Source organism: Tursiops truncatus, chromosome 10 (assembly GCF_011762595.2).
Source record: "Tursiops truncatus isolate mTurTru1 chromosome 10, mTurTru1.mat.Y, whole genome shotgun sequence".
Taxonomy (NCBI): domain Eukaryota; kingdom Metazoa; phylum Chordata; class Mammalia; order Artiodactyla; family Delphinidae; genus Tursiops; species Tursiops truncatus.
Genome location: NC_047043.1, coordinates 65,867,803 through 65,895,301, shown reverse-complemented (window position 1 = coordinate 65,895,301; position 27,499 = coordinate 65,867,803). Strand labels below are relative to the sequence as shown.

The window sequence follows — 27,499 nt, the reverse complement described above, 5'->3', positions numbered from 1 at the left end:
CTACAGGGAAACTCTCTGAAGTCTTGATTGTCCATTAATATTTTCTGCAGTTGTGAATAGGGGATGTTTCTGATTCTAATAGTATTTTGCTTCCCTTTCCTATTTCCCCTTTCTGTCCCAACTAGCTATGTTGCAGGCAGATGATGAAGATGACTTACTGGAAGAGAGGATGAAAAGCCCTTTTGGATCATCCTTCCGAACATTTAATGCAACTGATTACAAACCTATAGGTAAGTGTGAAGGTCAGGTATTGATGATTTTGCCTTGTTTTGGTGATCCTTATTTAAGACCCTCCATTTTCTGAGAGAATTATAATTTTTCTGCTTTTGAAAAGCAGAGGAGTTAGGGAAATATTTATGAACAGTCACCTTGAATTCCTTTAACAGAAAGGCTGGTTTTAAGATCACGGTAGTAGTCTAGTCCTGAGTCTTGTCACATTCTGTTTTCCAGCGACCATTGATGTGAAACGGAACATTTTTGACCTATGTACAGACACCAAAGACTGCTATCTTGCTGTCATCGAGGTAAAGGGAGCAAGAAGAAATCCTACTGTTTTATTCTGATATTTAAGATCATTTTCAACTTATACTCCAGACATTTTTGTCTGTTATGTGTTCTAAAGATGATGCATTTCTGGTGATAGATTAGGGTAATCTACTCATCTGATGGGGAGATACACAGTATAAGAGAAGTAGGAAAATCCTGATATAGAGCATTGTGGAGCGTCCCATCTCCTATTATCCTGGACTCACACTGTCAGCCCTTTCTTAGAGGAGTCAGTCTCTCTCTAGAGCATCCTCGGAACAGTGTTGTTCCCAGGGATGGTGGTCTCTCCCTTGCTGTCCAGGCCTTCTCATCCTGTTTTTCTTTCCCTCTCTGTGTCCTAGACATAACATTTTCAGAATCAGTTCAAGAATTTTGGGTATTGGAAGCTTTGATAGTTACACGGTCAAGGTGTGTGAGTGCCAGTCATAGCTGAGGTGTGGATATGGGCCTTCTAAAAACTAACTTCTTGTGGACTGGGTGTTCTATTTCAGAACCAAGGCAGCATGGATTCTCTGAACATGGACACGGTGTGCAGGCTGTATGAAGTAGGCAGGCAGCGTCTGGCAGAGGATGAGGATGAAGAGGAGGACCAGGTTAGTGGTCTTTGAAATTTCTTTCTGCTGAATAATGCTTTATTAGAAATTATGCATTTCTGCTTTTAGTTACAGGGTTTTTCTTTTCTTTTCTTTTCTTTTCTTTTTTTTAAAGATTTTTGCTATATGGGTGTTTGCTACCTGTTAGCATATTCTGAAGGCCTGTCATGTGTCCTTGATCACTGAAACTGATCAGAAGAAAGCAGATTTTTATTATTACAAAACTTTAAGCAGTATCTGATAGTCCTGTGAGTTCCATTTATAGATTAATTTGCAGGTCAGCAATCTCTGATTTTGTTTTAGAGATTTCCTTGTACTCACCCTCAGAACCAGTGCCCTGTCTGGCTTCAGGATAAGCAGGCCGCCATTTTCTCAATGTCAGTACAAAACCAAAAAGTCACTCTGCTGAGCTGGATCATAGAAATGGCTTAACTTCTATAAAGTTCCGGTTTGCATTTTCTCAGTTTTATGGCATAGTCTATTTTCAGAGTATAGAATGGAGCTTACAGGGAAAGAGAAGATATTGATGCTTTTGAGAAATTAAACATTTATAAAATGTGGGTAGATGGTATCATGTCTCAGAATCTTAGCTTTTCCTTTTTTTTTTTTTTTGTGGTACGCGGGCCTCTCACTGTTGTGGCCTCTCCTGTTGCGGAGCACAGGCTCCGGACACGCAGGCTCAGCGGCCATGGCTCACGGGCCCAGCCGCTCCACGACATGTGGGATCTTCCCGGACCAGGGCACGAACCTGCGTCCCCTGCATCGGCAGGCGGACTCTCAGCCACTGTGCCACCAGGGAAGCCCCAGCTTTTTCTTTTTTATAGGGGATTTTAATTTATGGTCACATTATGCTAGGTGCTTGTCTGTGTAGTGTGTCAGTTGATGTCAGTTATGAAGAGTTCTTAAACTTCTGAGTTTCAGCAGATCTTTCCTGTCTGCTAGGCTCACACCACATTCTTTTTCTAAGCATATACTCTCTTGGCCCAATTCTCTAGATAAATCTGAGAAATGTTTATTGCTGAGTAATATAAAGTTGAAAACGAATGACTAGGTTTTTACATTTTTGTTGTAGATAATAAAGCAGATAAAATATCTTTTTTCCAGATCTTGGATTCATTTCTGTTTTTTCTTCCACTATGGTGTTGCTTGGTCTTGGTGCTCTATATCCTCTTAAAGGGCACAGAAGTGCCCTGAGTGAGGGCAGGGGCCACCATAGGACAAGAGGAAGCACACTTTTCTTCTTTTTGCCCTGCCATTGCTCTCTCATCCTCACCTCTCCCCTATTCTTTGGTAAATCATGCTCAGTGGTTAGGGCTAATGGAATAGCTTTCTGTTAGCATTCTTCCCCAGCAGCTTGTACTTAAGACTTAAAATAATTTTTGAAAGTGATAATTTTAAAAGTATTTTTTTTGTGCAAGTCTAATACTATGGGCCAGTGACTCATGTTTTTTTCTGACAGGACTTAGTACTGACTAAGCAAGGGTGATTTGTTTTGCCAGTTTGAGATTTAGGTATGTGTTCCACTATCGGGCTTTATAGGTTATGAACCTCTACTTTCTCCTCTAAATTGAATCCTTGAGTAAACCCTGTCACCTGGAATCAACAAGCTAAAACAGACTCACCTTACAGTCCTCTGTGTATACTCTCTTGATCGCCACTGTCTCTGGTAGAATGTTCTAACTGGCTAAGTATGCATTTTATTAGAGCTCAGAGATAATTCATAATCCCAGGAAATGGGTTTCTGAGCAGAGTGAGGAGAGGAGACTTGTATGTATTTGGGGTTAGTGGTCACTGTGGGATCAGAGCAGAGCCTTCAGCAGGGCTTACTTCTTGACCCAGAGGCATCCTGTGCCAGTGCTTCCCTCGTGGGATGCCCTCTTAGGGGGCAGTTTCCCAGCTCTGTCTTCCCTCTCTCCTCACACACAGATGAAGATAGTCATGATCCTTGTTGGATACCATGGGGATATTATTTTATAAAGCACTTTACTGAAAATGTCATCCTCAGTACAATAGTTTTTGTTTTTTCTTGGATAGACTTTATTTTTTAGAGCAGGTTTAGGTTCACAGCAAAATTGAGCAGAAGGTACAGAGATTTCCCATAAATGCACTGTCCCTGTATGCATAGCCTCCCGCATTATCAACATCCCACAGCACAGTGGTACATTTGTTACAAATGATGAACCTACATTGACACATCATTATTGCTCAGAGTCCATAGTTTACATTAAGGTTCATTCTTGGTGTTACACATTCTGTGGTTTGGACAAACATGAAGTGTATCCACCATTGTAGTATTGTACATAGTAGTTTCACTGCGCTAAAAATCCTCTGTGCTCCACAGATTCATTCCTCCCTCCCCTCAGCCCCTGACAACCACTGATCTTTTTACTGTCTCTATAGTTTTGCCTTTTCCAGAGTGTCATATAATTGGAATCATACAGAATGTAGCCTTTTCAGATGGGCTTCTTTCATTGAGTAATATATATTTAAGTTTGTTCCATATCTTCTCATGACTTGGTAGCTCATTTCATTTTAATGCTGAATACTATTCCATTGTTTGGGTGTACCACAGTTTATTTATTCATTTACCTACTGAAGGACATCTTCATCGCAGTGTTGAATAGTTTTGGCAATTATATTCTGGAGTAATTTGAATAAAGTTTTGGCAATTCAGAATAAAGCTCCTGTATCAATTCAAAAAAATACCTCAAAAAAAAAAATCAACATATTGTGTACCGTGTGCAGGTTTTTGTGTGGACGTCAGTTTTCAACTCCTTTGTGTAAATACCAAGAAGTGTTATTGTTGGATCATATAGTAAAAGTATGTTTAGTTTTATAAGAAACTGCAAAATTGTCTACCAGAGTGGCTGTACCATTTTGCATTTGTCATCAATGAATGAAAGTTCCTGTCGCTCTATGTACTCACCTGCATTAGGTGCTGTTGGTGTTTTGCAAATTTTGGTCATTTTAATAGATATGTAGTGGTCTCACTATTTAATTAAAAAATTAATAGACATTTATTCCTTTAGTTGAACAATCAAAATGTGTGGTTTAAGATTTTTTTGAGTGGAAAGGAATTTAGGTCTTGCAGTTTTGCTTTGGTTTTTTGAAGTATAGTTGATTTAAAATGTTGTGTTAGTTTCAGGTGGACAGTAAAGTGATTCATTGATATTTAGTGATATATATTTTATATATATATATTCTTTTTCAGATTCTTTTCTATTATAGGTTATTACAAGATATTGAATATAATTCCCTTTGCTTATACAGTAGTTCCTTATTGTTTATCTGTTTTCTGTATAGTAGTGTATATCTATTAATCCCGAACTCCTAATTTATCCTCTACCCTTTCCCCTTTGGTAACCATAAGTTTGTTTTCTATGTCTGTGAGTCTGTTTCTGTTTTGTAAATAAGTTCATTTTTATCCTTTTTTTAGATTCCACATGTAAGTGATATGATAGGTCATGATATTTGTCTTTTTCTGACTTACTTCACTTAGTATGATAATCTCTAGGTCCATCTGTGTTGCTGCAAATGGGATTTTGTTCTTTTTTATGGCTCAGTAATATTCCATTGTAAATGTGTACCACATCTTCTTTATCCATTCATCTTTTGATGGCCATACTTAGGTTGCTTCCATGTCTTGGCTGTTGTAAATAGTGTTGCTATGAATGAATATCGGGGCACATGTATCTTTTTGAATCAGAATTTTCATCTTTTCTGAATATGCCCAGGAGTGGGATTGTTGGATCACACGGTGACTCTGTTTTTAGGGTGTTTTTCTTTTTTTTTAAGATTCATTTTTTTTTTTTGGCGGTACGCAGGCCTCTCACTGTTGTGGCCTCTCCCGTTGCGGAGCACAGGCTCCGGACATGCAGGCTCAGTGGCCATGGCTCACGGGCCCAGCCGCTCCGCGGCATATGGGATCTTCGTGGACCAGGGCATGAACCCGTGTCCCCTGCATCGGCAGGCGGACTCAACCACTGCGCCACCAGGGAAGCCCAAGATTTATTTTTTATTTATGTATTTAATTTATTTTTGGCTGCATCGGGTCTTCGTTGAGGCATACAGGATCTTTTGTTGTGGTGCGTGGACTTCTCTCTAGTTGGTGTGTGGGTTTTCTCTAGTTGTGGTGTGCAGGCTACAGGGTGCATGGGCTCTGCAGTTGTGGCACACGGGCTCTAGAGCGTGTGGGCTCTGTAGTTTGCAGCATGTGGGCTCTCTCGTTGAGGTGCACGAGCTCAGTAGTTGTGGCATGCAGGCTTAGTTGCCTCGCAGCATGTGGGATCCTAGTTCTCCAACTAGGGATCAAACCTGTGTCCCCTGCATTGTAAGGCGGATTCTTTACCACTGGACCACCAGGGAAGTCCCTGTTTTTAGTTTTTTAAGGAACCTTCATACTCTTCTCCATAGTGGCTGCACCAACAGTGCAGGAGGGTTCCCTTTTCTCTACATCCTCGCCAGCATTTATTCTTTGTAGACTTTTTGATGATGGCCATTCTGACCGGTGTGAGGTGATACCTCATTGTAGTTTTGATTTTCATTTCTCTAATAATTAGTGATGTTGAGCATCATTTCATGTGCCTGTTGGCCATCTGTATGTCTTTGCAGAGATGTCTGTTTAGGTCTTCTGCCCATTTTTTGATTGGGTTGTTTGTTTTTTTGATATTGAGTTGTATGTATATTTTGGAAATGAAGCCCTTGTTTGTTGCATCATTTGCAAATATTTTCTCCTAGTCTGTAGCTTGTCTTTTCATTTTGTTTCCCATATAATGCCTTTTTTTCTTTTTTAAAAGAACTAACATTTAGTGTTTATTTATTATTTTTGGGTGCGTTGGGTCTTCGTTGCTGCGCGCAGGCTTTCTCTAGTTGCGGCGAGTGGGGACTACCCTTCGTTGTGGTGCGCAGGCTTCTCACTGCAGTGTCTTCCCTTGTGGAGCATGGGCTCTAGGTGTGAGGGCTTCAGTAGTTGTGGCACGTGGGCTCAGTAGTTGTGGCTCACGGGCTCTAGAGCGCAGGCTCAGTAGTTGTGGCGCACGGGCTTAGTTGCTCCACAGCATGTGGGATCTTCCTGGACCAGGGCTTAAACCTGTATCCCCCGCGTTGGCAGGTGGATTCTTAACCACTGTGCCACCAGGGAGGCCCTAATGCCTTTCTTTATCTCTAGTAACTTTCCTTGGTGTGAGGTGCTTTGTCTGAAATTAATATAGCTACCCTGGCTTTCTTTCTTTCTCTTTCTCTCTTTTTTGTTTTGTTTTTCGGTGGCACCACATGCCTTGTGGGATCTTAGTTCCCCGACCAGGGATCGAACCCGGCGCCTCAGCAGTGAAACTGTGAAGTCCTAACTACTGGACCACTAGGAAGGTCCCTACCCTGGCTTGCTTTTGATTCATGTTAGCATGGTATAGATTTCTCTGTCCAGTTAGTTTTTTTTTTTAAGATTTTTTTTTGATGTGGACCATTTTTAAATTCTTTATTGAATTTGTTAGAATATCTCCTGTTTTATGTTTTCGTTTTTTGGCCGTGAGGCATGTGGGATTTTAGCATCCCGACCAGGGATCGAACCCACACACCCTACATTGGAATGTTAAGTCTTAACCACTGGACTGCCAGGGAAGTCCCATAGCCATTTAGTTTTAATCTATATATAAAGTGGGTTTCTTATAGACAACATGTAGTTGAGTCTTATTTATTGATCCACTCTGATTATGTCTCTCTTTTAATTGATGCATTTGGAACATTGACATTCAAAGTAATTATTGATATAGTAGGATTAACATCTACCATATTTGTTACTTTTTCTATTTGTTCTTTGCTCCTGTTTTTGTCTTCCATTCTTCTTCTGCGTTTTGTGTTTTTTTGTTTGTTTGTTTGGACACGCTGTGCAGCTCACGGGATCTTAGTTCCCCAACCGGGTATTGAACCCTGGCTCAGGGCACTGAAAGCACAGAGTCCTAACCACTGGACTGCCAGGGAATTCCTTTTTGTGGTTTTAATTGAGTATTTTATAGGATTCCCCTCTCTTCTTTGTTAGCATATTAGTTATACCTTTTTTTTAAACTTTCTTTAGTGGTTACCCTAGAGGTTGCAGTGTACATTTACAAGTAATCCAAGTCCACTTTCAAATAGCACTGTATCTCTTCATGAATAGTGCAAGTAACATAACAAAATCTGTAGTCCTAATTCTTTCCTCCTATCCCTTGTTTCATTGCTGTCATTCATTTTACTTATATAAAAGCAAACATAATTGAATACATTGTTGGTAGTATTATTTTAAACAAACTACTATTATTTTGAACAAAGATCAGTTAAGAATAAGAAAAATAAAATGTTTATTCTACCTTCACTTATTCCTTCTCCAGTGCTCTTCCTTAATATATTCAAAGTTTCTAACTTTTTTCCTTCTCTCTGAAGAATTTCTTTTAACATTTCTGTCTATCTATATTTATTTATTTATGGCTGTGTTGGGTCTTCTTTGCTGCACGCGGGCTTTCTCTAGTTGTGGCAAGTGGGGGCTACTTTTAATTGTGGTGTGCGGGCTTCTCATTGTTGTGGCTTCTCGTTGCAGAGCACGGGCTCTAAGCACGTGGGTTTCAGTAGTTGTGGCACATAGGCTCAGTAGTTGTGGTGCATGGGCTTAGTTGCTCTGTGGCATGTGGGATCTTCCCAGACCAGGGCTCGAACCCGTGTCCCCTGCATTGGCAGGTGGATTCTTAACCACTGAGCCACCAGGGAAGCCCTCTTTTAACATTTCTTGCAAAACAGGTTTACTGGCAACAAATTCTCTCAGTTTTTGTTTGTCTGAAAAAGTATTTTTCCTTCACTTTTTAAAAATTTATTTAGGCTGTGCTAGGTCTTAGTTGTGGCACGTGGGATCTTCTCTGCGGCGTGCGGACTTCTTCTTAGTTGTGGCACACAGACTTCTTAGTTGAGGCATGCGGACTCTTAGTTGCAACATGCGGGATCTAGTTCCCCGACCAGGGATCAGACCCGGGCCCCCTGCATTGGGAGCGCAGAGTCTTACCCACTGGACCACCAGGGAAGTTGCTCTCCTTCACTTTTGAAGGATACTTTCACATGGTATGGAATTATAGGTTGGTGGTTTTGGTCTCTCAACAATTTTTTTTTTTTGATAGAGGTTTTTTTAAAAAAAATTTATTTATTTTTGGCTCTGTTGGGTCTTCGTTTCTGTGCGAGGGCTTTCTCTAGTTGTGGCAAGCGGTGGCCACTCTTCATCGCGGTGCACGGGCCTCTCACTATCACGGCCTCTCTTGTTGCGGAGCACAGGCTCCAGACGTGCAGGCTCAGCAGTTGTGGCTCATGGGCCTAGTTGCTCCGCGGCATGTGGGATCTTCCCAGACCAGTGTTCGAACCCCTGTCCCCTGCATTAGCAGGTAGATTCTCAACCACTGCGCCACCAGGGAAGCCCTCTCAACATTTTTAATACTCCATTCCACTCTCTTCTTGCTTTCCTGGTTTTGGAGGACACATTGGGTGTAATTTTTTTCTTTGTTCCTCTATAGGTAAGATGTTTTTCCCCTCTGGTTTCTTTCAGGATTTATTCTTTATCTTTGATTTTCTGTAGTTTAAAAAATGATGTCACTAGGTGTGGGGTCTTTTTGGGCATTTATCCTGCTCAGTTTTCTCAGAGCTTCCTGGATCTGTGGTTTGGTATCTGACATTAATTTGGGGGACATTTTCAGTCATTATTGTTTCAAGTATCTCTTCTGTTCTTTTTTTTTCTTCTGCTTCTAGAATTTCCACTACATGTATGTTATGCCTTTTGTAGTTATCCCACAGTTGTTATTGGATATTCTGTTCTGTGTCTTTCAGTCTTTGTTCTCTTTGCTTTTTAGTTTTGGTGGTGTCTATTGAGATATCCTCATGCTCAGAGATTCTTTCCTTAGCAGTGTCCATCCACTAAGAAATCCCATCAAAAGCATTCTTCATTTCTGTCACAGTATTTTTGATTGCTAGCATTTCTTTTTGGTTCTTAGAACTTCCATCTCTCTGCTTCTGTTGTCCATCTATTCTTGCATGCTGTCTACTTAATCCATTAGAGAGCCCTTAGCATCTTTTTTTTTTTTTTTTTTTGCGGTACGCGGGCCTCTCCCGTTGCGGAACACAGGCTCCGGACGCACAGGCTCAGCGGCCGTGGCTCATGGGCCCAGCCACTCCGCGGCATGTGGGATCTTCCCGGACTGGGGCACGAACCCGTGTCCCCTGCATCGGCAGGCGGACTCTCAACCACTGCGCCACCAGGGAAGCCCTGCCCTTAGCATCTTAATCATAGATGTTTTAAATTCCTGGTCTGTTAATCCTTCCCATATCTGAGTCTGGTTCTGATGCTTACATTGTCTTTTCAGACTGTGTTTTTCTTTTCCTTTTAGTATGTCTTGTAATTTTTCCTCCCCTCCCCTCCCCTTGCCTTGCCTCCTCTCTCCTCCCTTCCTTTCTTTTTGGCTGCCTTGGGTCTTCGTTGCTGTGCATGGGCTTTCTCTAGTTGCGGTGAACGGGGGCTACTCTTCATTGCAGTGTGTGGGCTTCTCACTGTGGTAGCTTCTCTTGTTGCGGAGCACGGGCTCTAGGTGCGTGGGCTCTAGTAGTTGTGGCTCACGGGCTCTAGAGTGCAGGCTCAGTAACTGTGGCACACAGGCTTAGTTGCTCTGTGACCTATGGGATCCTCCCAGACCAGTGATGAATCCATGCCCCCTGCATTGGCAGGTGGATTCTTAACCACTGTGCCACCAGGGAAGTCCCTTGTAATTTTTCTTGATAGCCGGACATTATGTGCTGGATAAAAGGAACTGTTGTAGGCCTTAGAATGTGGTGGTAAGATGTGGAGGAAGGGGAAGCATTTTTTAGTCTTATAACTAGGTCTTAGTCTTTTAATGAGTCTGTACCTCTGTACTGTGAACTTCACACATCTTCTCATTTTTTTCCACCTCCTTTTGATGGTAGAGATGGCTAGAGTGGGCTGGAATTGGGTATTTCCCTTCCTTCAGCAGTTCAAGCTCTGGTTAAGTAGTTTCTCCTTAGGGTAGCCCTTGTTAAGAACAGAATGCTGTGATGTATTTCAAAATGTTACCTTTTCCCTTCCCCCTGCCAGAAGCACTAAGGGATTTTTCTCCAATAGTCACCACCAGAACCAGGTCAAGTTCCAGAGGTAAAACTCACAAATGTGTGGGGGCCCTGATGACTGGCCTCAGAAGTTTTTATCTCTCAGACTTTGCTCAGAATTGTCTCCAGCCACTGGTCAGTTACAGTTCAGGTTTTCCTCCTTGGTACTGGTTCCTGTAGAGGTTTGTGTTTCTGGGTTTATGCTCTGGCAAGTTGCAATTCTCTGTATTTCTCCAATTTTGGGGCAGTGGTTTGCCCTGTCACCCCACTTCTCTGTCGAATCTAAGAAGAGTTACTGATCTTTTTAGTTTGTTCAGCTTTTTACTTGTTAAGGTGGAGTGGCAACTTCTAGCTTCTTATGTGCCTAGAAACCAGAAGCAGTACCATAGGTTTTTAAATACCGTATTTATTATAAAGGACGGTTAGGTTCCAGAGTTTAAACCACTTCACCAGATACAGCTAGGAAATCCCTATTATAGAAGGGATTTCCTTTAATGCTTCCCGGCTGCTTGGCCCATAGAGTCCTCAGTGATTTCCTTGGTTTCATGGGTGAGAGGATCCCACAGTATTTAAACCTCATGTGAGTTGTGAGATCTGGGTAAAAGGGAGAGGTCTTCAGATGGATACTTGAGATCTTTGATTTATTTGTGACATGGATCTTCATGTTTTCTTGAATGCAGCAGTGTTTAACTCCTATGTGTTGCTAGTATTTCTTCATACCAGAGCTTGCAAGTGGTATTAGATCCTCCAAACATCATGTAGTTGCTTTGAGTCAGTTTCTTAATAGTGTCTGGTCTTTTATTCTTGTGGCCTTTGGCTTCCTTAGACACCACCTTCCCTTAATGCATACTCTTTTCCACTTTAGCTGTCGTGAATCAAGATGTAGTTTATCCTTGAGTAGGTATAGAAGGTGATGTTGTCAAGCTGTTTGTTGGTATATTATAGTGGTACAGGTGGCTGCAGACTGTCTCATCCTCCATGGGTTCATTCATCACTACCCCTCTCATTATAGATCACTACAAGATATCAGTTTTGTCTCAAGCTTCTTGGATGTTACTTGTTGAACTGTAAATCTGAAGCAAAAACTGGGTTTATTTAAAGTTATTTATCAACACCATTATTCCTACTCTCCCACATGCTTGCAGTTTACAAAGCAGTGGGCAACAGTCTTCTCTGGGAGCTGTCACATGGGTCCATGTGATACCTGGTGTCTGTCTTTGAGGAGGAGGTCAAGAAAAGAGAAGCTAGATATTTTGGATGCTGGGGGGCTATTATTGGGTTTGGCCTCATTCTTCTTGCAGATTTGGAGTGATGGGTGAGAAGTGAATCTTGGGTGGCTGGCTGTGGAAGCAAGAGACCACCATAAAGGAACACCCTAAGTGTTCTCTTCTCATTCCACCCTCTACAGGGAGGCTTGGGTCAGAGAAGAGACTGGTTCATTCTTCTGTGGTTCTATTTAACTTTCATTTTGAGAGGTTAAGGGAGAAAGATACTAGAGAGAGGTAGGGTGGTGTTTAGGACTTCTGACTCTGGTTCAGGAAGGAAAAATAGAGGCATAGACGGCCAAGGCCACGAGGGACAGACTCAAGAGGGCCCTAATGAGTGGCCCTAGGGCTCAGTCTGTGGAAGGGCCTGAAAGGTTTCTAGTTGGAAGAGGAGTAGGTGTCTGTGTAGGTGTGCACTGTGAGTGACTTAGCACTGTTTCTGGATTTCTTAGGGTCAAGGCACATTGCATGGCACATACTGATACCACTGTCCTTAGGGATCAGCTGGTGCCTTTCATGTTCGAAGGACATCCGTTAGAGAAGTTTTTTTCCCCTAAGCCCTTGACATTTTGGTTTTTGATTCAGATATGTTTCAGTGTGATAATACTGTATCTATTTAAGCAGGCTTCCTTTGTAACCTTAATTCTGTCGATTCACATGTCCTCTTAGTATCTTGCAGTGGTGTTTTCCTGTATTTACTATCTTCATCAGATTTCTCCTCATCACCTCTTCCCTGTATCAGCTTGATTTTTTTTTTACTTTCCTTTGTTTGCTTCACCTGATTTTAAAACTGGAGACTTCATTTTCATTTGAGTCATTTGCTAGTCAGAGTTTTGTCCTAGTCCAGATATCTGCTGTCAGGTCTTCTCAGATGTTCCAGGTATGACTTGCATGGCTCAGGGATGCAGGCACCTGTGACCAACACCTTTGAATTTGCCTTTTCACCTTAGCAAAATAAACTCAGAATCCTGAATGGTCAGCTGCCATCTGATAAGTGCCTATATAAATGGTTTTTATTGATTGAAAAAGCTTTATTGAGATATAATTTACATACATAAAAATGGTTGTCTTTTGCCCTTCTGTTTAAATAAGCTTGGAGATTAACAAGAAGGGATGAAATGTAGCACTGTATTGTTGAATGAAAACATAATACAATGTATTTGACAGCTATAATATTTGATTCCTGCCAGCCTTCAGGCATTTGGTGAAAGCAGAGATAAAGCTAGGCACTTATCAAAACTCATTATCCATTGGAATTTTGGTATATGTGTTGTTTTTAAAAATCAATTCAGTCAACTTTGATGTTAACTTTTAGGAAAATTATAAAACGAAAGATTAGTAATTGATCATTGTTCTTAGATTTTGAAAAGCCAATACATTTCAACTAATTATAGTTAATCTTAAGTTTCTTTTAAAACCAAAAGCAAAACAAGGGAATAATCTTTCTTTTCTCCACTCCACTTTGGAATCTGGGACACACTGTGTGCTGTGCTTCCTGTGTGTTCTCCACTGCCTAGAAGCGGATGGTAAGAGTCTTTACTGATTACACACCTGCTGTAAGCTTGGTCAGTGATTCCTGAAAAGCCTTTTTTTCCCAACTAAGAAATTTAAAATATATGTGAATTAGATTCTGCTGATGAGGAGAGAAAAGCACAAGTGTTTATGACCCTGAAATGAATCTATAGCTTTTAAGGATAGTTAACAACAGGAACAAGTGTCAGGAGGAGAAGCAAGAGTTTAAATTTTGCAAATATGACGTTGAAATGTCAAGGCAGTAGGCTCAGGTTTTAATTGCATTTAAAAAAAAGCTATACTAGTTTTTTTTTTTTCTTTTTTTTTTTGCGGTACGCGGGCCTCTCACTGTTGTGGCCTCTCCCGTTGCGGAGCACAGGCTCAGGACGCACAGGCTTAGCGGCCATGGCTCACAGGCCCAGCCGCTCCGCGGCATGTGGGATCTTCCCAGACCGGGGCACAAACCCGTGTCCCCTGCATCGGCAGGTGGACTCTCAACCACTGTGCCACCAGGGAAGCCCTATACTAGTTTTTAGATTAACTGTTTTTAAAGTATGATGAGAGGTTTGGTGTTTTTCTAAGAGATTGGTTATATTTTTGAAGGCAGTGTAAGCTAAAAGCTGTTTCTCTTGAAAAATAGACATGTATTCAAGAAGAATTTTGAATGGTCTAGAAACAAATGGTGCACTAGTTAAAAGAAAATCAAATTAAGTCCTAGAGAGCAAGACAGTTTGATAGGAGGGAAGGTCAGTGGTAATAACTATTCAGGAATACCTTGGAGATATTGTGGGTTCAGTTCCATACTACTGCATTAAAGCGAATATTGCAATATAGCAAGTCACATGAATTTTTTTGGTTTCCCAGTGCATATAAAAGTTATGTTTACACTGTACTGTAGTTTATTAGGTGTACATACCTTAATTAAAATATACTTTATTGCCAAAAATGCTAACCATCATCTGAGCCTTCAGGGAGTTGTAATAATAACATCAAAGATCACTGATCACAGATCATCATAACAAATATAATAATAATGAAAAAGTTTGAAATTCTGAGAATTACAAAATGTGACATGAGACATGAAGTGAGCAAATGCTGTTGGAAAAATAGTGCTGATAGATTTGCTCGATGCAGGGTTGCTTCAAACCTTCAATTTGTAAAACAAAAACAAAAACAAAAAACCCCGCAGTATCTGCAAAGTGTAATTGCAGTAAAACAAGGGGTGCCTGTATTCACTTTTTTGGTTCTGTCATTGGGAGTCTTTGGATAGGGTACATTATTACAGGAGAGTCGAATTTTAGAACCAGAGGTCATCTTGTACAGTGGTTCTTCATTACGGTGCACTCCACAATTCCTGGGGCACCTTTCCAAAATCCTCCTGTTGGAGCTTAATTTGTAAAGATTGGTTCTGTCAGCCTGGACCCTGGGTGGGGTTTAGGCATGTGTATTTTGGAGAACTTTCCCAGTGCTCCAAAATACACATTCTGATGGCCATACCTGAGTAGGAACCAGTGATGTAATTAAATCCTCTCATTTAACAAGAAATTAAGATTTAGAGAAGTTGGCATTAAATGGTTGTTTAGTAATCATTGCTTCTGTTGTAATTCTGTAATGTGGGCAGCATTATGGAGTGCCTGGGTTTTTTGATCTGGGAAGGGATAAGACCATAGACAGTTGGAGAGACTGGAGGTAGACAGGAGGAGGGAGAATGCAGTAGGTGAGTGGAATGAGAGGGGAGTGCTGGGCACCCCAGGTCTGTGAGTGACATTAACTAACTGGGTGTGAAGCCGTGAAAGTGGGAGAAGTGAAAGATGTTTGAGGTTTCATCTGGTAACTGGGAGAAGTGTGGGAAAGGTGCTAGGTTTAGGGGGTGCTTTGAGTTCAGTTTTAGAAGTTTCTGTGGTACAGATGGGTAGAGTTATCTAATGTGAGTTCAGGATTTATGAATGAGAGGAAATGTAAAGGCAGAAATAAATTTTAAGTTGTAGGAACCTTTATGCCTAGGAGATCTGGAAGGGATCAGGTAAAGATCAGCAGCCCAGTGTGGGAACCAGGATTGGTTAGTGTCAGTCATTGTAGAGAAGCCCCATGGTTAGCCATTCAGGCCTTCATATTCCTTTAGGAAGCTTCCAGTTATTAGGAGCAACAGACTATCTGACCACTTAGTATATGCCAGGCACTTTCCAAAGAGATTATATACATATATGTATACACATTTTTTCCCCCATTAAATCCTATCAACAACCCTATGAGGCTAAGTAAACATAGTGTCAGCAGAGTTTGGATCCTGTAAGGCAGCCTGGTTCCAGAGCACATACCATTACCTGCTACACTGTGGAGTGCTGTGGGCAGAAGCCGGACCGTCAAGTGTTAGAGGAATAGAAGACAGAGTGAGTGGATGAATGAGCAAGTGGTGGCTGAGGACTTGGAGGCCAGGAGTAGGGTTCAGGTTACCCAAAAGTCTATAGATGGAAGGAGTTTAAAGCCTGTGTAGATTGAGAAGTTGTTAGGTTTTTGGGGAAGCTGACTTTCTTCAGAGAAGGTAAGAAAGCTAGTGGAGCCAAGTGTGAGGGTGGTTGTGAGTGAGTGAGCATGAGGAAGGTGCAGCATGGTAATAAGGACCGGGGGTGGACTGAGGTCCAGAGCGGAAGTGGAAGGCTTTCTTCTTCCTCAGACTATGGTTGAAGTCAGGTTTAGATGTGGTGAGGGACCAGAGGGCAGCTGAGGGAGCTTATGCCAGTTGACCTGTTCTCTGTACAGGAGAGGAGTGGGTTGATTTATCTGCAGGGGTTTGGGCCTTTGGCTAACCATGAAATTGACTTAAGATGGAACCAAGAAGGGAAGAATTTTAGAATTTTTTCTGTAGGAGAATTTATTAGTTTAAAACAGTGTGGCCCTGAATTCCTGTTTCTAAGCTCTAAAAGAGAGGTCTTAGAGAATTTTTAAAAAATCAATATTCCTGGATCCAAAACATCTAAATGTTGCTGGACTTGAATCGGGATTCTAGCAAGATTTGCTTTTTTCATTAAGTAATAATTTTTGGTTTTTTGGACCACTTTTTTGACCACTCATTAGTGGAAGCTTTATTCTCTAGATATGAAGGAGAGGGCCTCATGTTACTAACCAGGTACTTAAACCTGCAAGAATGCTCTTAAAATTGCTTCCTAGACTCTTTTGGGTTCAACCACAGAATTAGATTCTACCACAGCACTTTGGATAGATCTTGTGAGCCTCTGTTCTGTTTCATGCTCCACGTTTCAGATTTAAAATTTAGAAAGTGAGTTTATGGCCATATCCATGTGTAACAAAATACATGTTAAACCACTGGTCATTAAATCCAGAGGATAAATGATGAAGTGATGTGTTTGAGATTCAGGTAGGTCTCCCCTTCCTATTCATTTCCCTTCTCCTGTTGTCACATATGTCATCATGGCCTTCTGGGATGAATAAATATAAATTATTTCTTCTGCTACAAGATTAAGTAAAAGTAGGCTTCTGGAAGAATTTGGAATGGTATCTGTAGTTCAAACCTTAGACCCTGGTTGACCTGTTTTCTAGGATTGCTCTTGACTTTGGAGCTTTTTCTTAGTTCTCCTGGATCAGCTAAGTTTTGATGTTTTTAGAAATGAAGAACAATCTTCCTTAAATTTGCTGATACTCTTTTTTATTTTATTTTATTTTTTTGCGGTACGTGGGCCTCTCACTGTTGTGACCTCTCCTGTTGCGGAGCACAGGCTCCCGACGCGCAGGCTCAGCGGCCATGGCTCACGGGCCCAGCCGCTCCGCGGCATGTAGGATCTTCCCAGACTGGGGCACAAACCCATGTCCCCTGCATCGGCAGGCGGACTCTCAACCACTGCGCCACCAGGGAAGCCCTGGATACTCTTTTTAATGTGCTTCTTTTTAACTGAAGGAACTTTATTAATTAGAACTAATTTTGGTCAGATCCCTGAAAACGTGTGGAAAAAAGAGGCGAAAGTTGTAATCTGGTAAATACTTTGAATTATTTCCCTGAATTTTGACTCCTCTCTCTTTTCCCTTGTTATTTGTATGAGCTGATGTATTTGTAGGGCCAGAAGCTTGTCTGTGCGTCAGTTTATTGTTACTGCCTTCAGGCATTCTCAGTTCCTTTCCAGTGGGCAGATGCTTAGTAGCTGTCCACATGGAGGTCATGTGTGGCCAGGCTGTGGAACAGTGGTCTCAGGTTATCATGGCGGTACGTTCACACACACGCGCACATATAAACTCTGGTGTGGACACATACTTTTACAGGCATTAGGAATACTGGGTATTTAAAGGGGCCAGTTATTCCCACGTAGCTGCCAGAAATTGTTGGAAAGTCTAAATCAGTGGGTCAAACAGCAAATCAAAAAGCCTCTAAATGGTGGTTCCAAAATTATCAAAAGTTCATAAAGCAGAGCTACCCTGATGAATATGAGCCTAGTTTACAGCTGATGAACACTAGTGGCTGGATAAGCAGTGTTTGGTTTTTAAGTGATTGGCACGCGGCAGCACTTTTTTTTTTGGCTGTGTTGGGTCTTTGTTGCTGCGCCAAGGCTTTTGCTAGTTGTGGTGAGCGCGGGCTTCTCATTGTGGTGGCTTCTGTTGTTGCGGAGCATGGGCTCTAGGCACACAGGCTTCAGTAGTTGTGGTGCACGAGTTGCTCCGTGGCATGTGGGATCTTCTCGGACCAGGGATCGAACCTGTGTCCCCTGCATTGGCAGGCAGATTCTTAACCACTGTTCCACTGGGGATATCCCCCCCCCTTTTTTTTTTAAAGCACTTCCAAAATGTTTTTAAAGATTTTTTCTGCTAATGTAGGGCTTGTTTTGTCTTGACTTTTATTAGGCTGGTGTGTTAAATGAATTTTATATTTTATTATTGCAGGAATTAGAATCCTTTTGCTACTGGCAGTGCTGACAGTTGATGTTTGAGCAGAAGGATTAGTGACTGAATGTTGGTCACTTTAACTTGGGAACACTTGTCGTTCTTAGGAAAGCAAAGAGATGTCGTCGTGTCCTCTCTTGCTTGAAGGGAAACAGTTTGGAGGGAACAGAAGGCTGGACAATTTCTCTAGCATACTTTTTTGGTGTGTGTGTGGCTTGTAACGGAAAATGCAAGTATCTCTTTAGTGGTAAAAGTCTATTTTGTTGGACATTCAGATCATTGGATGCTTGTGATAGCACCGTCAGAGGTGCTGGCCCACATACATGGTTATAAATAAGATCAAGGACAAGAATTTGAAGGGCTTAGGAGCTGGTGACTCAGCAGCTGTGTTCTCTCTGTTTTATTAAAGCACTGCTTTTTAGATTCCAGGTAGAAGCTTTAGTTCCGGTGCCTCAAGTGATTTCATTTGGTTTGGTTGATAGAGGATAGAGAGAAGAGCCCTTTGGGGTTTATTATTAGTTAGAAACATAGAATGTTGATGGCAGAGACCTCTGTGAAGTGTGTTGTCCATTTCCTTAGATAAGGGCTGCATGACCAGTAATGCCTTCGTGGAGTGACCAGTAGTCCTTGTCTGAGGAGTGCTTGAGTGTCTTGGGGGACATGTATGTGCCTGTCTCAGCCTCCACTGACGAGTCAAGCTGGCCCATGAAGTGTGTGCTAACCTAGATTACCATGCTCTCTACTGACTGTTACCTCCTCTGTCCTTTGGGAAGGAGGAGAGAGACTGCCCATGTGGCCCACATGGGCTGGGTCTCTGTGTTTGTCCTAATGGACCTCATGCTCTCTTACCAGGAAGAGGAAGAACAGGAGGAAGAAGATGACGATGAAGATGATGACGACACTGATGATTTAGATGAGCTTGACACTGACCAGTTGCTGGAGGCGGAGTTGGAGGAGGATGACAACAATGAGAACGCAGGGGAGGATGGCGACAATGACTTTTCTCCCTCTGATGAGGAGCTAGCAAACCTGCTAGAGGAGGGAGAGGACGGAGAAGATGAAGACTCTGATGCAGATGAGGAAGTGGAACTGATCCTGGGGGACAGTAAGTCTAGGGCTGACCACGAGGCTGGGCTTGGGTACCTGGGGAAAGGGCCCTTCCCTGTGCCAGCCCAGCGGGCAAGCCACACCAGGGTTCTGTGCCCCATTAACTAGAGTCACCACCTGGGCCCTTGAGGAAAAGCAGTTTCACATCTCTCATCCTCAGTGCTCCTGTCATGACGACTCTGTAACCAAATGGCTATTATCTCTTTAAAACAGGGGTTGGCACACTTCTACAAAGGCTGGACAGTAAATAATTTTGGCTTTTGGGCTGAATGGTCTCTTTTGCAGCTACTCAGCTTTGCTCTTGTAGTGTGAGAGCGGCCAGAGACAAGACATAAATTAATGATGTGGCTGTGTTCTAATAAACTTTATTTACAAAAATAGCTGGTGGTCTTGGTTTGGCCCGTGGGTCTTGGTTTGGCCCATAGGTTTGTCGACCCCTGCTTCAGAGGATTAGCCTTAGACTGGAGGGCAAAAGTGTAGTTCTCCCAAGAGGCAGAGCTGACATCATCAGATGCAGCTGCTCATGGGGGTGCTGTACCTGCTCTTTTCTAAAGTTGTAAAGAAATAAAAGCCCTCTTGTGGGTTGCAGCCCCTTCCTGCCTGCTTTTGCTTAATCCCTCTTAAAGGCCAGGGAACAGATGTTTCTCTTTGGCTTCTGTTTTGTTCCTTCCCCCCCACCCCCCTTTCCTATTCCAAGTTTTGAAGAACAAGCTCCAGTTTTTCCAGTGCCTTCTCATTAGAACAGGTTTCTGAAGTCAGGTTGTCCCCTGCCTATACTAATGGACCCTGAGTAAATCACCTAATAGTTCTAAGAGTCTGCGAGCTCTGCTGCTATACTCTGCATGTTTTAAGAGGACATATATGGCAGCATCACTGTGACCTGTGTCACTGTTGACAGACTCATGCTTGCTGTGGTCCTGGTTCTTCCTAGTGCTGCCCTGCCTGACTGGGGAGTAATCACTGTGATATTCAGTCATTTTTCATGTAGCTAACCTGGCCAGCATTCTCACAGCCAAGGTAGGTATTATGCCTAATATGGTAGCCAGTAACCACCTGTGGCCATTAGAATTTTAATTAAATTTAAAATTCAGTCCCTCATTTTCATGTCTACATTTCAAGTGCTCAGTAGCCACATGTGGCTACCATATTGAACAGCACAGATATAGAACATTTACATCATTACAGAAAATGTTATTCTATTGGCCTAAGCTCAGCAAACTCCAAGCCTCTTCAGAGTAGATGCTTGGTTTTTAGTCATTGGTGTTTGGTGTTGGGGGCAGTGGGAGGGAGGGAGTGTGTATGTATGGTAGGAGAGGAGAGGGTGGGTGGCAGTATATATATTTAAGCATATATGTATAAGATTCTCCTGTTCCACAGTGACCTAAATCCATTTTCTTTGGGATAAATCTTATACATGCTTCTAGAGCTCAAGATTGAAGGCAGTTGGCTTAGGGGAGACTTTCTTACCTAAGTCCTCTTGCCAAAGTTGCATTTTGAGGAAGCTCTGTGGGGTGGGAGGGATTGCCTTGTATCTGCCCATCTGCTGTTTGCCAACTTCCATTTTTTGGTACTTGGAGGTTGAGATGATTCATTGAAGGAGGATTTCCTTTGTCCCTAGCGATGGTCAGAGAGCCGGGTAAGAGGGACTCAGGGGCAAGGGAAACATGACAATATTGATGGGAATAAAAAGAAAAGTTTTACTAAACTTCTTTGTCACCTGTGACACGTGGGCACAAGTTCTGTTTCCCTTCAATTGTAAGTAATATAAGGTAGGTTAGGGGAGCAGCTGGTACCCCCGACCTAAGAGTATCACTAATTTTTCCATTCTCAGTTTGAATATAAATTAATTTTGTATTTGGCCTGTAAAATTACTGCTTCCTTTATAGCCTTTTACTGGTTATTCTAGGAAATTCATTCTTTTAAGCCCAAGAGGTAATCTGGAAAACCCTAATTCTATCAGAGAATAATGTTACTTTAACTTGGTGGGAATATTTATGATGTAAAAGTGCCATTATAGATGACAAGTTGAGGACATGTCAGTTTGGGCTCTAGAACTGAGGTGGTGGCATGTGCAGCATATGTACTCTATTGCTTTCTCTGTTTTACAGAGACTGATAGCGGCTCGAAACAGAGCAGACACAAGGACCACCCTCCGTATCCTTGGTTTGCTGATATTCTGCCTTACACTAATCATCTGGTGTATTAGCTGTTAACCTTTCGGGGTTTATGGAGCCCTTTTAGGATATGATGAAAGCTGTTGTAACTATAGAAAACCACACCCACATGCCCCCCATGTAACCTTGCATAAGCCCCAGATCCCCGAGATCCAATGATTGATTTCATATACAGAACCCCAGCCCTAGGAAGAGAGACACCTTGACTCTGAGGTCTTTGTTTCTCTTTCCAGTCAGTTCTGACCCCCCCGCCCCAAAAGCCTGTATGTTGTAGAACAACAGGTTAAATAAACATGGTAGGGACTAACACTGACTGCCTTTGCTTCCAGGGCCTTTCAGAGGGAGAGGTCCCCACCAGGGTCTGAGTTCGGGTCTCTTCAACATTTGGAGGATGAGAAAAGGCTAAGGAAGGTAGAGAAAGGGAGTCCTGCCACCTGACCACCCCTGACCCCTGAAAGTTCTGTTAAACCCTGTGCCTGACAATTATTTGCTTATGGAAGATTGTGTTCTCCTCCTCCAGCTGCATTTACAGTCCTTGGGTGTGATGCAAAGTTGTTAAGATTCTTAATTCTTAGTAGCTCTACAGCTGATGGTTAGAATAGGTCTCAGGCAGGTGGGTGTGGCAATGTTGGTTCATAGATCGCATGAGCATGAGGGGATTCTCCGCAGTCTGCCACGGGCCTTGGACACAGTGCTGTGCCTGAGTCACCCCCTTCCCTGCTCACTTCCTCCTGGAGTTCTTTCAGCAAGGAAGCTGATGAGGCTTAGTTTGTGGTTTAGCGGTGTCAGGTATTAGTTTGATCTCCATCTTGTTTTCCCTACTCCTCACCAATAAAGTCAAGCCATGCTTGTGCCCTGTTAGACCCAGGAACACTGGTTTTTCCAGCCATCACTTTTGCTTACCTTCAGGACTTCATTTTATCACGGCCATGCTTTTCTTGGTTTTACTTTATCCACTTCAGTTTTCTTCCTAAAGGAGATTGTAGTGAATGGAAGGTTTGGGAACATGCAGTTCTTCATCAGCTTTCCCCGAGTGGAGTCTCTCAGGTACGTGGGAAAGGGCTGATGAGGGATTCTTTGGAACCAGTGGCTGTCCCTCTCCTCATGGGAACCCCAGGGCCTATGGGCGTTTTCAGGGCTCCAGCTCAGGACCTGCTGGCCCATTTCCCTGGGGACCTTGTTAAAATTGTTTCACAGCTTCCTAAGCTGAGAGTGATCAAAATGGGCACTAGAATTTTTCCTTTAGCTTCACTCAGCAAATACTAGAGCTAGGTACTATGTTTCTCTCCGATTTCTGTCATCCAGACAGGTGCATCTACCTCACTTTGAGGGTTCTGTTACCACCTAGTTTCACCTCTTAATGGATCCTTCCAGAGGTGTTCATGTGGTCTGTTCACTGCCTGGAAGGCAGATGGTCAAGCAGAGGGTCAGACACAGTGCCACCTTCCAGGGTGCCACAGCTACTCCCTGCTGGCCTCCAGCCCAGTTTTTCTCATATTGCTGCAACCTCTGGCTTGTATCTTTTGGGAATTTGTTCCCTTCAGATTATATTTAGAAATTTCAGAGGAATGAATCCCAGGTTGACTACCTCTGCCTTTATGAGGTCTTCTGAGAAGAGAATGGCTGACGAGTTTAAGAGAAGTCTCATCCTTGCTTGGGCTCAGCCTGCCTTTTTAGTGGTCGTGGGGGTCAGGCAGGCCTGTGCCCACCGGAGGGACTCCAGAGGCCAAAGGACTACACAGGCTCACTCACTGACCTATCAGCCCTGCCCCTTTGCAGCCACTCAAAGCACCATGGGCGAAAGCTTCAGAGGGGGCTTGCCTGGTCCCTTTATGGCCTTTCAGGCAGGAGGAAGAACCTCTAGGAAGCAAGAGGGTACCATGTCCAGGTCCTTTGAAAGGTAAGCAAGCAAGAGGTCCCAGGAGTAACCATCATTGCCCAAACAGTATATTTTCCAGAGTCAGCTCTGAGGAGTTAATTGACATGTTTTCTTCTTTCAGGAAACTGGTAATTAACCATGCTCAGGCATAAATTTATGTGTATGCAGGTGCTTTCTCCCTGAAAGCTTCCTACAAGCCTAGTGCGTAATCTAGTCTCTCCCTTTCCTTACCTTTCAGCCGACAGCTCTGACAACTCTGATTTGGAAGATGACATCATCTTATCTCTAAATGAGTGAGGAGCCATCACCACGTGGAAGAGATTCTTGGCAGGCGAGAAACTGAGTCAAATGAATTCAAAACATCTTCCCTTCCCTTTCTCCCAGGGCTCTTTTAAGGAACTGCATGCCCTGCATTCAGAGGATTATGATTTAGAGTCTCACTGGAATCTGAGTCCTTCTAAAAACAATAACCACACAAAAAAAAGACAACAGGGGTTAGGCCCTATTCTGCTTCCCCCTTCTCCTAGGATGGACATATCTTTCCTCAAGGGGGAAAAAAAAAAACCCAACACGTCTCTGGGGTTATTTCACAATATATTTTCTTTGTATAATGTTCTTTACTTAAAGAACAAGAAATAGTTTTTTATAAAACTTAAAAAGAAAAAAAAAAAGGCATTTATAACTGAGGGTATGAACTTATATCCACCACCACCAGGTCTCTTGTCCCTGCAGTTCATTTTCTATGGAAGAAAATGATGTCTAAATAACAATAGAGGCATTTTTACATACGTATTTAAATGAAAAGGAAAACCGTGGTTTCTTAAATTGATAAGGATTAAGAATATTTTATTATAAATATAATATATGATTTTTTTAACCTGTTTTGTTGCCTCATATGCTGTCAGGTTAATTTGTTTTCCTTTGTGCCAGAGGTGGGGAGGAGGTGCTGCTTGTTTGCTGAGTAAATGCCTAGGCTTACCCACCTTCATGGTTTGGTGGGGGGTGGGGCAGCAAGGTCATTGTGGATATTGGTTTTGTGGAGTTGAGGGAACTTAGGATATAAGTTCACTCCCTCTATTTTTCTTTGTGATTCAGTTTTTCAAAAATCTTTTTTTCTTCCCTTTCTCCCCAATGTGGAAAGTACAAATCAAAGGCCTTTTAATGTAAAGTGTATTTATTTAAAAAAAAATACAAAATAAACTACAAGTCTGTCTGTCTTTCTTTGTTTATGGCCTTTCCCTGTTCTCTTTTACCAAAGTGGGGTCTGTCCCTTTCCTTGTAGCTCTAGCCAGGCAATAAAGACGCCTTCCAAGAGAGGCAGCCCAGGACAGGGTGAGAACACGTTCTGCCCAAATAAAGCACTCTGGGGAGAAAAGCAGCTTAGTCACAGCATCTAACCCTGGTCTGCTGCTCGCCCCGAGGAGGACTGGGCAGGGGGCAGAGGGAGGTGCTCAGGGCACTGTCCACTCCGCACGCCTCTATCCTGGGTTCTAAAGCAAGAAGGCAGCTCCAGAGTAGATTTGGTGGAGCTGGAACGTTAGGGGTCCTGGGAGTTTGTGGAGCAATGAGCTGGCAAAGCTAGGAAGTGAAAGCATTTTGGCCATCCCTGTAGTTGGGTGACTGACTGTCATTACTGTTTTCTGAAGGGAGTACAACAGTAGACCTGGGCAGTTCTTCAGTTTTGGCAGTTTAGGGGCAGCTAGGGCTTGGTCAGGCTGGGTTTGCAGGTATTTCACAGGCCTCTACAACTGGCCTATGGTTAAACTGTGCTACCACCAGGGAAAGTACCAGATGCTTTTACCTTTTCACTCACCCCACCCCACCCCCTTCTTACCCACAATAAATAGGAGACCCTAGTCTCTTTCTTCCTTTGAGTTTGCCCGGTTCCTATCATATCATATAGGTATTTATAGCTAAAGAGACTTTTCTCCCTTTGCTAAGAGGACAAATTTGTGAAGTAAATAAGCAAGACAAGACGGCTAAAACTCACCAGGGGCTGGTGAAGCCCTGCTGGGCTTCGGAGCACCATACAGTTCATCACACACACTGAAGTGGTTGGTCCTGTGTCACACACAGGCACCTCTTGGTCCTCTAGAGAGCAGAGGTCTCAGCTCTTAGGTTGCTTCATGCCTCAGCTTAAATGGACTGCTAACACCTAACCAGTGGACTAGTTTGCTGGTGCATTAGAAGAAAACAGGTTAAAAGTCAAGAAGCATTAAACGCATTGTATTCTAGTCATTAGCTGAGCAGAGCCAGTCTCCCTGAACTCTGCCAGCAGCTCTTGGGAACACCCACAGGTCTCTTGGGTGGAGATGGGGACCTGCAATAAGAAAGCACACTCCTGTTCAACTTGACAACACTCCCTTAGGGAAGTGCCCTAAGAGGCTAAGGAAACATCAGCTCTCTTTGTCTGCCAGGCAGGGCTCACGATCTCAGTCACTTAGGAAGAAACACGCGGAATAGTAGCAAACCGCCAATGAGGCAAATTTCGCCTTAGGTTGATTTTTGCCTTTAAGCCACACCTCAGATAGAACCTGAACCCCAGGTGGAGGCACAGGTTGCCTGCAGTTAAATAGTTCTCTCTCTGGGGGCAGCATCATAAATCAACCAGGGGCTTGACCACCTGACCTACCCTTGCTAGTGCTGGCCAAGGCCTTTCTGAGAAACGTTACAGAAGCTGCTGTCTTAAGAGAGGAAGGAAGGAGTTGAGAAGAGGGTCCAAGAAAGAGAAGGAGGATGGTCACACAGCAGGAAAACTCTGTAGTTCAATTTGGGGCCAGAAGGCACCTATCCCTCAAGACAGGTGAACAAAGCAAGGGATAAGTGTCCTCTCCAGCCAGACTTTCTAGGTTTCTGTCTGGGAAAACTAGGAGGTGTAGTATTCTGGGTCCTGAGCACCCACTCTATGAAGGAACAGCCCAGAGAAGTTTTGGGCTTAATACAGCAAGGCGGCTCTGGCCTGTGACCCAGGCATTCGTCCCTACCTCATCTGCTCTAAACAAGATGAGGCCCATTCCTCCTTCTGGTGGTTCCAACTGCCTGGAATGGTGCAGCTGTGGCCTACAGTGCCTCGCACTGCTTTGCTCAGATACCTGGCAGTTGTGGCCAAAGCTCAAGTACAAACAGGCAAATAAACACATTTAACACTTCTTGTGTTTGTTATGAACATGCATTTTCTCTCACGAGTACCAGCTGAAGCCTAGTGCAGTACTTCCCCAGGCGCCTTCCTTGCCCTGTTTATTTTAAATCTCTAAGGTCTCAAAAAGTCACCTCTTTCACTGTCCTTGTGGAGAGGCATGTATTGTCCATGAGGTCCGCACTGAGCCCCCGCCTCCATCTCACGAACTGTCTCTCTCAACACATCCCAGCTGTCACCTGCGCTGCCTCGTGCCAGCCAGGGTAGTGGACCAGACCTAGAGAGAGGACAGCACGGTCAACAGAATCCGGAGTTCCTGGTCATTTGGGGGCTCATTTCCCTTACTGGAGCTTCTGTTCTCCCTCAGCCTTGACAATGATCCTTTTAAAACATCTAAACTGCCACAAACATTGTGAAAAATAGTGTTTGGGCTGTGCTCTATGGTGACAACTGCTGTGTGACTGATTTCCCTCCCTGGTCCCTGACAGTGCTGGCCATACTGTCTTAGTAGAGATGCGTGGCCACAGAACTTCAAGCCATCTTTCCCTCCCAGCTCGATGCCTCCACATTCCTCCGCAGCTCAGCTTGAAAGGCTGAGAGCTCTAGCACTGCCGAACACCTCGGCAACTGTGACATTTCCCCACAGAAGCACCTCTCCCCCAGTGGTCCCCACCTCTGCAACATCAGGGCAAGAGGCCTAGGCATAAGTGCCTACTTGTATCTGGGAAAGTTATGTCAGTTAACAAGAGCATTTTCCTAACCCACTGTACTACCTCAAAAACTCTTCAGGCCAGGGATTCAGTGTCTCTCACAAAGCTCTAGTGACTGGGCAGAGGCCCACTCCATTGACACATCAGCCCCAAACAATCAAAGGAAAAGCCAGAATTCACAAACACCGGGAAAGTTTCAAGAATTAACCAAGGAAAGCTGCCTCCCACTCTCCATTCCAGCATTTGGCCTCCACTGTCCCTTGGAGTCCGAGGCAGCTGTCTCCAACCGGGTATCCCTGGGCTGCTGCATTAAGGCTAGAAGGGAGGCTGAACAAGAAAAGGAGGCCCCACGGATCCATGGTACCAAGACCCCAATATTGCACTGCTCCTCCCATGACTGCAAGACCACACAACTGCTAAGGTCTACGTGCTTTCAAAAAGGCCTGAAGACTAGGTGCTTTGTTCAACAGCTACAGCTCAAACTGATGGACACACACATTGTTCAGGGCAAGAAAACAAAAAACTACCACAGCTGCTGGCTAGACTTAGGCTCAACCCCTTCCTGTGCAT

The 27,499-nt window shown here is 43.3% G+C and overlaps 1 protein-coding gene across 7 annotated transcripts in view; it reads left to right on the top strand.

Moving 5' to 3' along the window:
- DCAF1 (DDB1 and CUL4 associated factor 1) overlaps window positions 1-24,300 on the top strand; it is a 93,015-nt gene extending 68,715 nt beyond the window's left edge. For 3 of the 7 annotated variants that reach the window (XM_073811162.1, XM_073811163.1, XM_073811167.1), the window contains 7 exons: window positions 126-230; window positions 451-524; window positions 1,038-1,139; window positions 18,776-19,028; window positions 21,139-21,184; window positions 22,167-22,251; window positions 23,322-24,300. In XM_073811162.1, coding sequence (XP_073667263.1) covers window positions 126-230; window positions 451-524; window positions 1,038-1,139; window positions 18,776-19,028; window positions 21,139-21,184; window positions 22,167-22,251; window positions 23,322-23,372 — 716 coding nt within the window. In that variant the 3' untranslated portion in view covers window positions 23,373-24,300. The remainder of the gene's footprint in view (window positions 1-125; window positions 231-450; window positions 525-1,037; window positions 1,140-18,775; window positions 19,029-21,138; window positions 21,185-22,166; window positions 22,252-23,321) is intronic. The other 4 variants (XM_019947487.3, XM_073811164.1, XM_073811165.1 and 1 more) reach the window with 4 other exon arrangements.
- The last annotated feature ends 3,199 nt before the right edge of the window (window positions 24,301-27,499 follow it).